Source organism: Silurus aristotelis, assembly GCF_946808225.1.
Source record: "Silurus aristotelis genome assembly, chromosome: 6".
NCBI lineage: Eukaryota > Metazoa > Chordata > Actinopteri > Siluriformes > Siluridae > Silurus > Silurus aristotelis.
In genome coordinates this window covers 13,272,575-13,285,941 of record NC_139579.1, presented here as the reverse complement: position 1 = coordinate 13,285,941, position 13,367 = coordinate 13,272,575, and the positions used below count along the sequence as shown (strand labels likewise).

The 13,367-nt window shown below is 43.0% G+C and overlaps 1 protein-coding gene and 1 long non-coding RNA gene across 2 annotated transcripts; one reads left to right on the top strand and one right to left on the bottom strand.

Annotated features, from left to right (window-relative positions):
* Nucleotides 1-3,095: 3,095 nt before the first annotated feature.
* LOC310727196 lies at nucleotides 3,096-4,290 on the top strand. The gene is made up of 2 exons (XR_014533963.1): nucleotides 3,096-3,926; nucleotides 3,984-4,290. It is a non-coding gene; the product is annotated as an uncharacterized lncRNA (long non-coding RNA).
* On the bottom strand, nucleotides 4,012-11,015 carry trib1 (tribbles pseudokinase 1). Its single transcript, XM_083543364.1, has 3 exons — nucleotides 10,083-11,015; nucleotides 8,180-8,472; nucleotides 4,012-5,685 (listed from the first exon to the last, which is right to left on the bottom strand). Exons 1-3 carry the CDS (start codon nucleotides 10,383-10,385, stop codon nucleotides 5,223-5,225), a joined length of 1,059 nt encoding a protein of 352 aa, XP_083399490.1. The 5' UTR covers nucleotides 10,386-11,015; the 3' UTR covers nucleotides 4,012-5,222.
* Nucleotides 11,016-13,367: the final 2,352 nt, after the last annotated feature.

The window sequence follows — 13,367 nt, the reverse complement described above, 5'->3', positions numbered from 1 at the left end:
TGAAGACCCAATACTTTTGTTTATATAGTCTCCTTTTCTATTGCTATTTAAAAGTTTGATCTCCAGCTTGATCATGGTAACCTCCTACTCTTGTTAAACTTGCATGGTGTTATCCGGGATGGGATTCTCGGTTCAAAAACCCACCAGGAGGCAATTAATTACATTATATGGAGAAAATAGAACACCTAAACATGAGACTTGAACATCTAATTCCACATCCAGTCTCCATTTGCTCTTCAATCAACCAATTTTCTGTCTAGATGTTCCACTAGATGTTTAATAGGGTTTAGAGCTCTACAGACGTGCAATAAAGATCATCCACTTCAACCCGTGTAAAGCATATCTTCGTGGTTTTGCGGCTTTGTGTACAGGAGCATCGTCATGTTCAAACAGGTTTGGGTCTCCTAGTTCACGTGAAGGGAACATTTCATTTTATACAGTTGTGTTGGTGTTAACAGCTGCAAGAAGAAGCCTTTACTTTGGACCAATCGTGTGTATTTCACCATCTGAACCTTTGGAAGGTGTGAGAAAATCTCATGAACCCAGAGGAAACCCACACACACAAACATCAGGGAGAGAATGTGGAACTTCAGTAATCTGAGCTTAGGATCCTGAAGCTGTGATGTGGTTACACTACTCTCAGCACCAGCATGAAGCCCTCAGGCTACAATTACACAGGACCGCTGTGCTGAGACGTCTCTTCCTGGATCGTTCTGTCAGCGTTTTTTTTTGGTTAAAGAGACGATAATATTCTTTTGTGGGATTTATGTATATATGTACACGCTTTAGGCAGTAAGGAAGTGAACATATCTGCACTTTACTGAAGTGTTTCCATTCGGTGAGACTTTAATTTTAACTTCATCAAGTCAAATTTCTTGCTTTGTACTACTTTTTTGTGAAATCGGTCGTTCCTTTTTATTTAGGAGGATAAAAACATTAAGTTCAGCATCAGTTCAACATCAAGCAGAACATTTACAGAGGAATAAATGATGAAGAAACTCCAGACTCAAAACTCACCACGACACACGTGACCTCGTTTACACGAAGCGGTTGAAAAGAAGGTTTTGGGCTGATGATCATCGTAATAGAAATCGATCAGACTCGTTAATATTCTATTAATAGATCAGAGTCACATTTGAGTTTCACCTAAATTGAGTTAAGAATCTTGATAATAGGAACATTATAGTTATAATAAAAGGTAGGAGTTTGTAAACGTAAGCACAATTGCAGGATTTTGTACTTTTATTAATGTTTAAAAGGAGCATTTTCACTTTTACTGGAGTCGAATTCAACTCAAATACATGGGTTGTGTATTTCATCCACCAGGTTTAGGTAAAAAGAAATGGAAAATATGACATGCACATTCTCAACAAAGCCAGGAATATTTGAGTTAGATTTACGTTTGCCCTGAAAGTTATCACCTAAATCAAAATAATATCCCAGTCGTTGAGGTGTTAAAGTCGAGGTGTTTTAGCGTCCAACAAACGCCTGCCAACAAGTCCTGATTTACTGCACACACTCACATTTGTCTTACTATCCTTGTAAGGACTTTCCATTAACGTGCCTTCAACCTACACCTACGTTTACCCCGATGTTAACATCAGAAACCAAATAAAAGCTATTTGATGCACAATTTTACACAAAAAAATTTCTACTTTGTGAGGACATTTGGTCCTCAACAAGCTATGAAAGCATGACCTACACACAAGGAGCGTACGCATCATCTAAAGCAGGTCATGACACGTTTCGAGAGTTGTGTGGCGTGAGACGCTGCCTGGCAGCCTCCCAGTAACCATAACGCTACGCTTTAATCTTGATAGCTAATCCCGACCTAATCAGCTGCTTACGCAAGACGATCTGAAGCCGCAATAGATTTTTTGCAGATACCTGACTCCCTGCATCATAAACCAAGCCAAGCGTTCGCTTTCAGTCCCCAAGCGCTTCGAACAGGACAGACTTTTACCTGCCCTTCCTTTGACACCTGATCCAGGTGAGGCCCTGCAGGCGAGCGAGCAAAAAACATTCAGTGTTTCAGTCACAGGATGTCGAAGGATCATTTTCACTCTGATCACAGGATGAAGTTGCATCCTGAATTCTTTCATTCAGTAGCAGCGAGATCTGGAACTGAACTCAACTCACGGTGGATGTCAGAAATCAGTCTAAATATCCTACTAAATAAAATGTGGTGATTTTATTTCATTAATTTCATTTCACTGATGTTTGTGCATCACTTTCAGCATCACAGCGCAGATTTAAAATGTACATTTTTATAGTCTTTTAGAGTTTATACTCATGTAGGAGTGAGGCAGAGGCCACAGTGGTGAGAAAAGATCCCTCACAAGACAATGAGATTAATAGGAACTTCAAATTAAGGAAAAAAAAGAGGCTAATTTAGTAATAAGAAGAAGAAAAGGAAGAGGAAATGGGGATCAAGAAAAAGAAAAAAAAAAGAAGAAACTGAAGATGTTGAAATTAAAATGAATAAGAGGAACAAAATGAAGAAGAAGATAAAGATGAATGGAAATGAAGAAGATAAAATGCGACAAAAAAGAAAGAAAAATAGGAAGAAGAGGAAAGAAATGTAAAAAAGGAAAAACAAGAGGGTAAAGAAATTGAAGAAGAAGAAGAAGAAGAAGAAGAATAGGAAAGAAATTAAGAAAAGAAAAAAAAGATATAGAAGAGTAAGAAGAAGAAGGAGGAGAAGAAGAAGAAGACGTAATAGAGGAGGAAGAATAGTACAGAAATGAAGAAAAGGGAAAAAAAATCAATATAAAGAAGAAGAGGAAGAAAAAGAAGATAAAAGGAATGAAAATGAAGAAGAAGATGAAAATGAGAAAAAAAATAATAAAGAAGAATAGGAAGAATAGGAAGTAAATGAAGAGGAAGAGAAAGAAGAAGAAAACAAAGAAGGGGATGAAAAGGAAGAAGATCAAATGCAAAAGGAGACTAGGAAAATGAAGAAGATAAACAAGAAGAGGAGAGAGAGGAGGAAGAAGAAGAAAATGACGAAGAAGAAATGGAAGAGGCGAAAGAAAATTAAAGAAAAGAAGAAGAAGAAGAAAATAAAGAAGAGGATGAATAAAGGAAGAATTAGAAGGAAGGACTGGAAGGAAGAAGAGGACTATTGAAATGGGTTTAATCCAAACCCTCGACAACACGGGAAACAAATAAAGTGTTCATATACACATACAGTCGTCATGACAATTCATTCCCAGAGCTCCACCCACATCACAGACACCATTGCACATTGTACTATTGGGTCGCCATGCCAACGCACAAACCGATACTAGTCACTGGTGTCACTAGTAACAAACTATAACTAGAATTTGATGATCATCAGCACTGTTTTAAATACTAAATAAAGATGTTTTAATGAATGAATTACTCATTAATGAAGGAATTTCATTACAGTCTGAATTGTTATTTTCCGTTGCCAGGAAGTCAAAATATTGCAAGAACAACTTACTCAATGATGCCAATTTTTTTTCCATTTGGCTGACACTTTTATCCACAATGCATTAATACGTACTTGTGTCTTGATCTTGAGCCAGAAGCCAACAGGGGAACATGGTTCTTTATTAGAACCTAAAAAATGGCTACTTACTTTCTCCTAGACTTAATTGGGTGACTTGTTTTGATCATCATTGTCATGTTTGTTTAGAAATAATCTCCAAGAAACTCTGAGATCTTCCAGGAACAAATGTATTTATAATTAAGTCACACGCAGGTTCACGCCCGATCATGTGATTTATGATAGTAAATGGTTGCGCCAGAGGTAATTTCAGGTGTTCGGAGTGATAGAAAGGGTGAATAGTCACAAACACATAGTCAATTATTTCCCTCTCATTTAATATGTATTTCATATAAAATCTTGATGTGGTATAAAATTAAAGAATTTACTGATTTCCAGATATGTGTGTGTGTGTGTGTGTGTGTGTGTGTGTGTGTGTGTGTGTGTGTGTGTGTGTGTGTGTGTGTGTGAGGAAAGCTTATTGTCAGAAAAGCCAAATATGAAAAAAGGATTTCTTTATTCATTCTCTTCACACACACATCTATATATATAAAATGTACATATTTACACTTTTTTTTGTCTTTCACAAACAGTATTTCGTGGTTTAACCCCGAGGCCGTGTCACGAAATACAGAATTCACAGTGTGATATGAACTTTGTGCACCCGTGTCGCCGCGTCGTTTTTTTTACAACCTCGCGTTGTTCTGAGCCCGGGCGCTTGGCCTCGGAGCTAACTTACAGTACAACTTCCCGCAACACACAGAGGGGGGAGGAAACATTAGAGCCTCCAAAAATAGGTTCTACCCTTTTAGCAGAGCTATTGTGGGTCTCTTAGTCACCTTGGATTACGATAAAAAAAACAAAAACAAAAACAACAACTAAAAAAAAACCCCACATGTAGTCATAATCCGCTTCCCTGTCAAGACTCCACACGACTTTGTCTGTTGTGCTGAAGTCATTCAAGTAATGTTGCATTTGCGAACAATATGGATACGTCCTTCAGTGTCCTTCAAAAGTCTTGAAAAGACTGTGCAGAATAAATGTGCTTACTGGCTGCAGTTTAACATTATATCAAATAACGTAAAGCTTGGGTCAATTAAATATGATTTTTTTTAAATCCTGTATGGGTGACCTCATCTCAAAGGTCAGAGACTGGCCTTATTATTTTGTATTTCACGCCTTTGGAGAGTTGTGATGTCACAATTTTGACGTGGATCCTCAAATCTGTGCTCTTTATTTTGCGCCGCTGTTCTTAGCTACTCTTCAGGCTTATGTTTCCTCCCCACTTTGCTCATTTACTTTGAATGGAAGTCCTCAGGACTCGGAGGAGGTGATCAGCGCCTTGTATTTTCCGCTCACTTCAACATGATAAAGCACCAAAATACCGGACGAGGGCATGCGCTTCGAAAGGGTCCGTAAATGAAGGTTTAGTATCAAAGCCTTCCTAAGGGCATGTCGAAATTTTGGTCCGAATCCGAACTTTTGGTCTGAATCCGAACTTATAACTTACTAAAAACCCGTAAGAGCGCATCTTTATCTCGAAGCCAAAGCGCTGGCGAGATCTTATCAGCTGCTCGTGCCTTTTCTAAATTAAACAACCAGAGTTCAATTTTAACCGTCGGAAAAAAAAAAGAGCTGCTCCGATTAAAGAAACCTTCAAATGTTGTTCCTAATCAGAGCCTTTCAGAGAGCAAGAGAGCAGGAGCTTTTGTCAGCAGAGGAGATGCTCGTTCAGCTCCACGTGCACCTGAGGCACCCTCTGCTCAGCCGAGGCCACATCGTGTTCGTCAACGTCGTGTTCGTTGGCGCCGTGGAACCATGGGTGGAGGAGAACGTCGGCGGCGCTCAGCCTCTCACTGGGCTCCCTGCGCAGCAGGCTTCGCATGAGGCAGCGTGCCCGGGCTGAGAGGCCCTCGGGCAGGCTGTAGGCACCACGCCGTATCATGGAGAACAGTGTAGCTGGGTCTGAGTCATGGAACGGGTAGCGGCCTGCCAGCATTGTGTAAAGCATGACGCCTAGGCTCCAGGCGTCCGCTCGCTTTCCTGAGTAACTGCCTCCACCGCTCAGGATTTCAGGGCTGACGTAAGCAGGGCAGCCGTGCGTGTCCGAAACCGAATCGTCCTCACCAGGCAGGATCTTACAGTCCTCCAGGCCTCCCAGCTTTAAATGAGACCTGTAATAAAACCAATGCAGGTTATTATTAGTGTAGTACTTTTAATATCCCATTCTAACATCCTACCATGGCAAGTGACTGGAAAAAGAATCCACAGAGTTTAAAAGTGCAGTCAACATGACTCAGGAGTTTCTCCTGAGGACCCACTAGAGAGCACTTAGTCAATCCTGCACCAGGAGTTTGTAGCCATCAGCAACAAGTTACATTTCCCAAAATATATTCAAACTAAATAAAACATTAAACTTCCTGCCTATTAGCATCCATTTAGAACACATAATACGTCCATTCCGAATAACAAATTCCCAGTCGCTCTTTTCACCAAAGCATAGGTTCACTGTTTGACCTCTATTTGACTTTGTCCACACTACCTCATCATACAAACCCGTTATCCCGTAAACCCGTTATCCCATATAGTTAAATTTTCAGCACTTTGGTAACGGACAGCAGATCTATTATTAGACCTGTGGTGGCTCTGTAGCTAAAGCTTTAGTTATATATAAGTATATATATGGAATCTATATCCACAAATGTATACATGTGCTTCTTCACCAAACTGTTCCCAGGCACACAATTGTGCAGGATTGTGCATGGGTTGGACGTTGTGGAAGATCTCCAGCTTTAGAGCTTTAAACCCTGTTGAACAGCTTTAGAACGGATTTTTTAAAGGTCCATGACTTTTCTAACTGGTAAAAGAATCTCCACAAATGTCCACAAGCACGCCACAAAATCTAATCTAAATCTAAAAAAAAAATCTAATGAACATCTTCCTAGAAGAGTGATTACAAGCATATTTTAGATTTTGTGTAACTGTGTTTAAATCAAGGCACCCTGGAACACACCGTTCTCTCAGCAGCCCGAGAAGCAGAACAAGTGCAGGGCAAATCATTGTGCAATTATAGCTTTCTGTTAAACAAAGATGTGCACAACAGCATGGGGAGTGAACATCTCGCTCTGTCTCACACACACACACACACACACACACACACACGCACACACGCACACACACACACACACACACACACAGGGTCTCATCAATGCTTAACGATGCTCGGCCCTATTTCCAGTAGCAGAGGCTGGGTTTGATGATTTGTGTCTGCGTTGTAAACGTGTGTATTCGCTCTCCCGCCTGGTGAAAGCCGAGCTGCAGAGCAGTGAATTATGTTTCATCACCGACTGTCAGACGTGCAGTCTGAGGGGTTTGCAGATGACACAAGAGCATAGCGCCAGAGAGGTGGAGAGAGTGACTCATAGCTCTCTCTTTCTGTGTATGTGTGTGTGTGTGTGTGTGTGTGTGTGTGTGTGTGTGTGTGTGTGAGGCAGAGAACTGACTGTACAGAACTAACGCTGCTGTGTCCTCGGTGCATGCTGCAGCTGGGGCTGTGCTCTCAGCATACATCTGCCTGGGTTTAATTACCTGAGGATATCTGCTGCCAGATCAGTGACGCAGGAACAGCTGGTGTCTTTCTAAGATGCATTCCAAGATGTTGTGTATGCATGCATGCATGCGTGTGTGTGTGTGTGTGTGTGTGTGTGTGTGTGTGTGTGTGTGTGAGGGGTCATTTCTGTCATCGCCAATTTCAACCTTTCCTGCCTGCTCTTATCACATCTATTTGCTGAGCTACTTGAGGTATGCCAATGTGCATCGCTGACTGCATGTGAACTTTATCAGGAGATTAGAAAAAAAAGTAGAACCAGGTTCCCCGGGTGAAGTAAAGATCCCTCAACAAATGGAACGCAGATTCCCAGTCTCCTGCTCTTCCTTCTCCTCATCTCCTCTTTGGAACAAAGTAATGACCTATGAATCACGTATCTAAACCTGGTGACGATGGCAGGCGTGACCATTTCTGATTTCTCGGACCAATTTGAAAGGGCTGTGCCTCAAAAAAGTATGTAGGGAATCTGAATTAGTTTTAATGTACATGTTTAAACAAATGAGCATTTCAATGGAATTTCCAGGAACAACACTTATTGTTCTGTTTCGTTCTGTTTTTTTTTTTTATTGGATTAGTGTGTGCTGTATAACGTCAGGTGTTTTTTCTTATTCCTCCTTTTGTTCTGCATTCCGTTCGCACTCGTCTGGTGATTTGTTTCAAATTTGTTTGAGGTTCCTGCAATTAATCGTTTCAGGCAAATCGGATGAATTTGACATATCGGACCATTTTTGGTGTTTTGTGTGCTGACTTCGGGAAGACTCATGTTCCCCGGCGTGAGTCACCGCTCCGATTTGTTTGCGCGCTTCCTGTTCTGTAGAAATGTGAGTAAAGCGATCTGCCCGAGAGACTCGGAAGAAGCACCTGAGGCGTGTGACAGTGGGAAGTGAGAGCTGAGTGAAAACAGAACTGACACTATTCTGAATAACAGATCCCACCTGGCCCACCTTGCAGCTTTTCCTCACACACACACACACACACACACACACACACACACACACACACACACACACACACACACACACACACACACACACACACAGAGTCTCTCGAACACCGCTCACCGATTCTCATCCGCAAACATGAACTTGCGAAGCTTCAGGTCTCCCAGCACTATGCCGTTCTGGTGGCAGTGCGCCACTGCAGAGGCGATCTGATAAAAAAGCTTGGAGGCCTGCTTTTCACTCAGACGCTTGCAGCTCTTCACGAACGTGTGCATGTCGCCGTAATCCTTTTCCTGGAACACGTACGCTTTGCGTTCCCCGAGGATAATGTCTTTGATCCGGCCGATATTCCTGTGTCTGGGAAGCACGCTGTAGGCTCGGATCTTCTCTTGGTACTGGCCCAGGTCGAACACCTGCAGGATACAGAACAAAGTTTTTTTGTGCTTACTGATTGAAGCGTCTCTGAATTTGGTTAAAAAAAGGAAAAGGATGGTTTATATTTGTCACATGTACATTACAGCAGAGTAAAATCGTTACTTTGCATATCCCAGCAAGCCCTAAAGCTCAGAGCATTAAGGGCCTTGCTCAGGGGCCCAACAGTGACAGCTTGGTAATAGTGGGGCTTCAACCCAAAACCTTCTGATCAGTAACCCAGAGTCTTAACCCCTGAGTTCCCCCAATGCTTACGCATTTTGCTCGTAATAAAACTGGGGTCTGACCAGATATGGATGGAGCAGATACGGATAAGAGCCATGCTCAAGGGCTCAACAGCGGCATCTTTTCAGTACTGGGGCTCGAACCCATGACCTTATGATCAGAAACCAATAAATTACAACTTCCCCCCAATGCTTTGGCATTTTGCTCATAAGTAAGCTGGGGTCAGAGCGGTGGTACGGTGCCCTGGAGCAGATAAGGATAAGTGCCATGCTCAAGGGCCCAACAGCGACATCTTTTCAGTACTGGAGCTTGAACCCATGACCTTATGATCAATAACCCACTAATGTTGTGTTGTGCTGTCTTTCCATCACCAACATTATCATTATCATTTGGAAAAGGGGTAGCTCAGTGGTTAAGATGATGGTCGTGAGTTCAAATCCCAGCAAGTTGCAAGTGTCTGGCCCTCGAGTAAGGTCCTTAACCCTCAAGTGCTCGGATGTATAAATGAGATAATTGTAAGTCGCATGGGATAAGAGTGTCTGCTCAATGCCATAAATCTACATGTACACTACTGACAATTCCGATCCTAATTTAACACACACACACACACACACACACACACACACAAATATCTAGGACGACTGATGCCTCTAGGAATATCGTCTAGATGCTCGGATTCAGTGAAAAAAAAAGAAACACTGTCACTGAATAGCCTACAGATCACACATTCATTCAGTCTGACCATCTGACTCACTGACTCAATGCCCTAAAGAACCCAGACACTGTTATTCAGATTAATACTTATTCATCCGCATGGAGAGCTGCAGCCACTTTTCCTTTTTTTTTTCTCTCCATTTCATCCCGGACTGATACTGATACTATAGAAGGCTGCTGTATGCAAATCTGCACAAAGACCTAAATGCTGAAATATTTCTCAGTGTACTCTGACCGTCTTGCTCAATACCAGACGCTCCGGATGAATGTTTCTGCGCTTAGCTTTGATGACTCACATGATTCCCAGGACATGACAAACAAAAACCACAGCAATTCCTCTGAATATTTACTCGTTCAATTCATCCTCTTTTGCTGTTTTTTTTTTTGTTTTTGTTTTGTAGGATGCATATGCAAATTGAATGGAAATGACAATTAAAATGTTGCATCTGGATGATGCATATGCAAATTGAAGTGGAAAATTAGAATGATGCATGGTTTGCATATCAGGGTTGGGGTCTTTTGTTTTAATTAGGCTACTAATTAATAGACTGCATATAATTAATTGAATTAATTAGCCTCATTGAGTTGTCCTGCTGCAACAGATGATTAAGGAGTAAAAGCAGGAGACCGGCGGGTCGAGATCGGGTCGTACCTTGCAGACGAGCTCCTCGCCGGTGTCCATATCCCACGCGTTGTGTGCGGCGGACGTGTCCACGGAGGGCAGGAGCAGGAACTGGCCGATGCGGGACGGCCCCGCGGCCGCGTCCGCACACGCCGGAGCCGCGCTCCCGCTGCGCGCGGGCACCGGCGAGGTGGCGAGAGAGAACGCCGTGTCTCCTCCGGCGCACTCGTTCAGCCTCGGGCTTTTGGCCGCGGTCTCGTCGCTGTCCACGCGCTTGTGCCTGCGCCTCGGAGCGCGAGGGCAAGCCACCGGGCTGCTACGGCGCACCAGCATTGCGAGGACAAACACCAACCAAAGAACCCAAACCAAGCAAAAAAAAAAAAAGCGCACGAGTTTCCACCAACAATCCGTGTTGAATAAATCTATTCCATGTGTAATCTCACGCGCAAAATCATCCCCGGTCGTTCCACCCCGAATTTGTAGAAATATTTGTATTATTATAATTATTACAATCAATTTAATTTTCAATTCAGTCGTCCATATTTCTCCAGGCTCGGTTGTCACCAGTCCGGGATCTTGGTGTTCCGTGGGGAGCTCGCGTACAGTGCGCACCGGCCAGCTCGTCTGCGCGCAACTGGCACTGGTTGGTAAAAGAAAAGGAAGAAGAAGAAGACGAGGAAGGAAAAAAAAAAGTCCCGCTGCTCTTTCTTCCGAGCTTGAGCTTTTGACGCGCCGGGAACGCGCATTGGAACGCGCCGGGAACGCGCCTGGAACTCCGCCCGCCCCACGCGCGCGCCCCCGACGCCTACCGAGCAATCAGCGCGCGCCACACGCACCGCGTTTTTGGTCTCTCGTCTCTCCGAAGTGTCAGTAGTGCACATTTACTTTAACACCACCTCACACACACACACACACACACACACACACACACACACACACACACACACACACACACACACACACACACACACACACCTCACAGCATCGACCCCAGAACCTGTATCTCCTACATACGTACCCCAAAGCCCTGGTCAACATATGGACTGTTTTCTCGGATTGTGCAACCTGGGGAACTTCTGAAAAAAGAAATTGCTTTCGTGCATATTTTTTATTGCTCTTCATTTAAACGTGAGCCGCTGCCATGCAATGATTACCAAGCTTTATTCCGAAATAAATTGTGTGTGTGTGTGTGTGTGTGTGTGTGTGTGTGTGTGTGTGTGTGTGTGTAGATCTAACACTGCACTCATGTTTGTTATGCATTCTCCAAATCCTTTCTCCACACATGAACGTTCTCCTGATTCACCCATGTTTACACATGAAACCCTGCAGAAGACAAATCAGAATCGGAATCAGAAATGCTGGACGAATCTCCCTAAAAGGGAACGCCTGGGATGAAGCGTGTGTGAAAAAATAGAGGAGAAATATGGTTTACTTTAGAAGATCCAGACGCTTAAAAAAAGACTGAAGATGTTTTCGGTGAGCATGACATCACGTTTCTCTGAAGGTTCCGAGCTGAGCGAATATAAGCTTCAAAATCAGCCTGAAGAACATGAAGCACATAAACTGATTTCCTTAATGAGGCTTTACACAGTACAATCCTTTAGGTCCTAATAGACACCAAAACATTTAGAAAGGTTCCCACCAGGGCTACACAACTGCATGTCATTTTGATGGTCGAAACCTGAGCAAAGGAAAAGTTCCCATGCACACTTTTCCAATAAATACTCTGGAATGTGTCAGGACGGAAAAAGATTTTGGAGTTTCAGCCTCAGCTTCTGAGCAATGACTTCTAACGTCCAGGATTGCTCCACAATAGGTCTGAAAACCCTTCTCGCAGGTCCCCAGGATTCACCAGGACCACCACGCCGCATCGTGAGTTCTGCAACGCGCTAAGAAAATGGAAAAAAGATGCTTCTAAAATTGGATCGTACAACAACTGACAGCGCCAGGCTTCCACGAACACTTAGCAGCGCTACGAAACAGCTGGTATGGAAATGAGGCGACAAGTCGAGGCAGGGTGGGAATATTGCCGTGGAAGACGAGTGTATTTTTAGCAAATATGCTTTCTCTTTCATATGGATGAGTCAGAATTTGATCTGTGGGTTAGTCATGCCGTAACGCAGCCACAGGTTTTCCTTTTCCCCCACTTCCTCCTTCTGTGTAAATTTCATGGGCAGTGTCAACTTCCTCTTTGTTTGTTGTGACAAAGAGATTTTGGAAAAAAACCCCAAAACAAACAAAAAAAACAAAAACGTGTATGTGCGTGTGTATGTGTGTCTCAGCAAACCTTGCTATTTGAGATAATTTCCATTTGTCCAAGGCTCTATTCCCACTGTAATTAGTTGAGTCACTCGATGCCTCCAGTAATGAGGGCACACTGATCACGCTTTCCACCGAACACCCAAGGCCTCGCGACCATTGGAGCAGGTGTAAGTTATTCTCCGCAGGCACTCGCATGCTGAATGCCAGCTATGACTAATGGCGTAAAAAGCACACTAGCAGATCCGGCCTTGGCGACAATGATGCATCATAATGATAGTGTTGCATTTGATCACGGCCTTCGCTTTTTTTTTTTTCTTTTTCAACTCCCCGAGACAATGAAGAAATGGGGAAGTAATTCAAATAGCGAACATTCCACAGTGTATCATGTGGAACGATAAACATTGCTTTATATCTATGGGAATGTCATGCAGAAGCTCTAAACCTGTCAGGAAGTGTTTATTCTTTTTTTTTTGAGCCAGAACACTTATAGGAGTAAGTCAGTATGGAATAAAACACTTTGGGGTTCTATTTATATTTGGACTTGTCTCAGATTTGGGCATTGGTATTGCTAAATATGGTCTTGGTCTGTCTGTGTAAAAATAATATTTGTGTTGGCTTTCCTTTGCACAAAGTCGAGACGAGTCCTTTTTCTTGAAAACAGATCTCAGTGCAAAAAATGTGTAGAGTTTTAATAATAAAGTGATCAATATAACCTCCTGATCCTGACACTGGAGACTCCTTCAATGAATATCTTCTTTTGGCTGCTCCCATTAGGGGGCGCCACAGTGGATCCTCAGTTTCCATACCCCCTGTCCTGTACATCTGCCTCTTTTACACCAACTGCCTGCATGTCTTCCCTCACCACATCCATAAACCTCCTCCTTGATCTTCCTCTTTTCCTCCTTTCTGGTGGCTCCATCCTCAGCATTTTCCTACTGATATACCCCATGTCCCTCCTCTGCACATGTCCAAAACATCTCAATCTCACCTCCCTTACCTTGTCTCCAAAACGTCCTACATGCGCTGTCCCTCTAATGAACTCATTTCTAATCC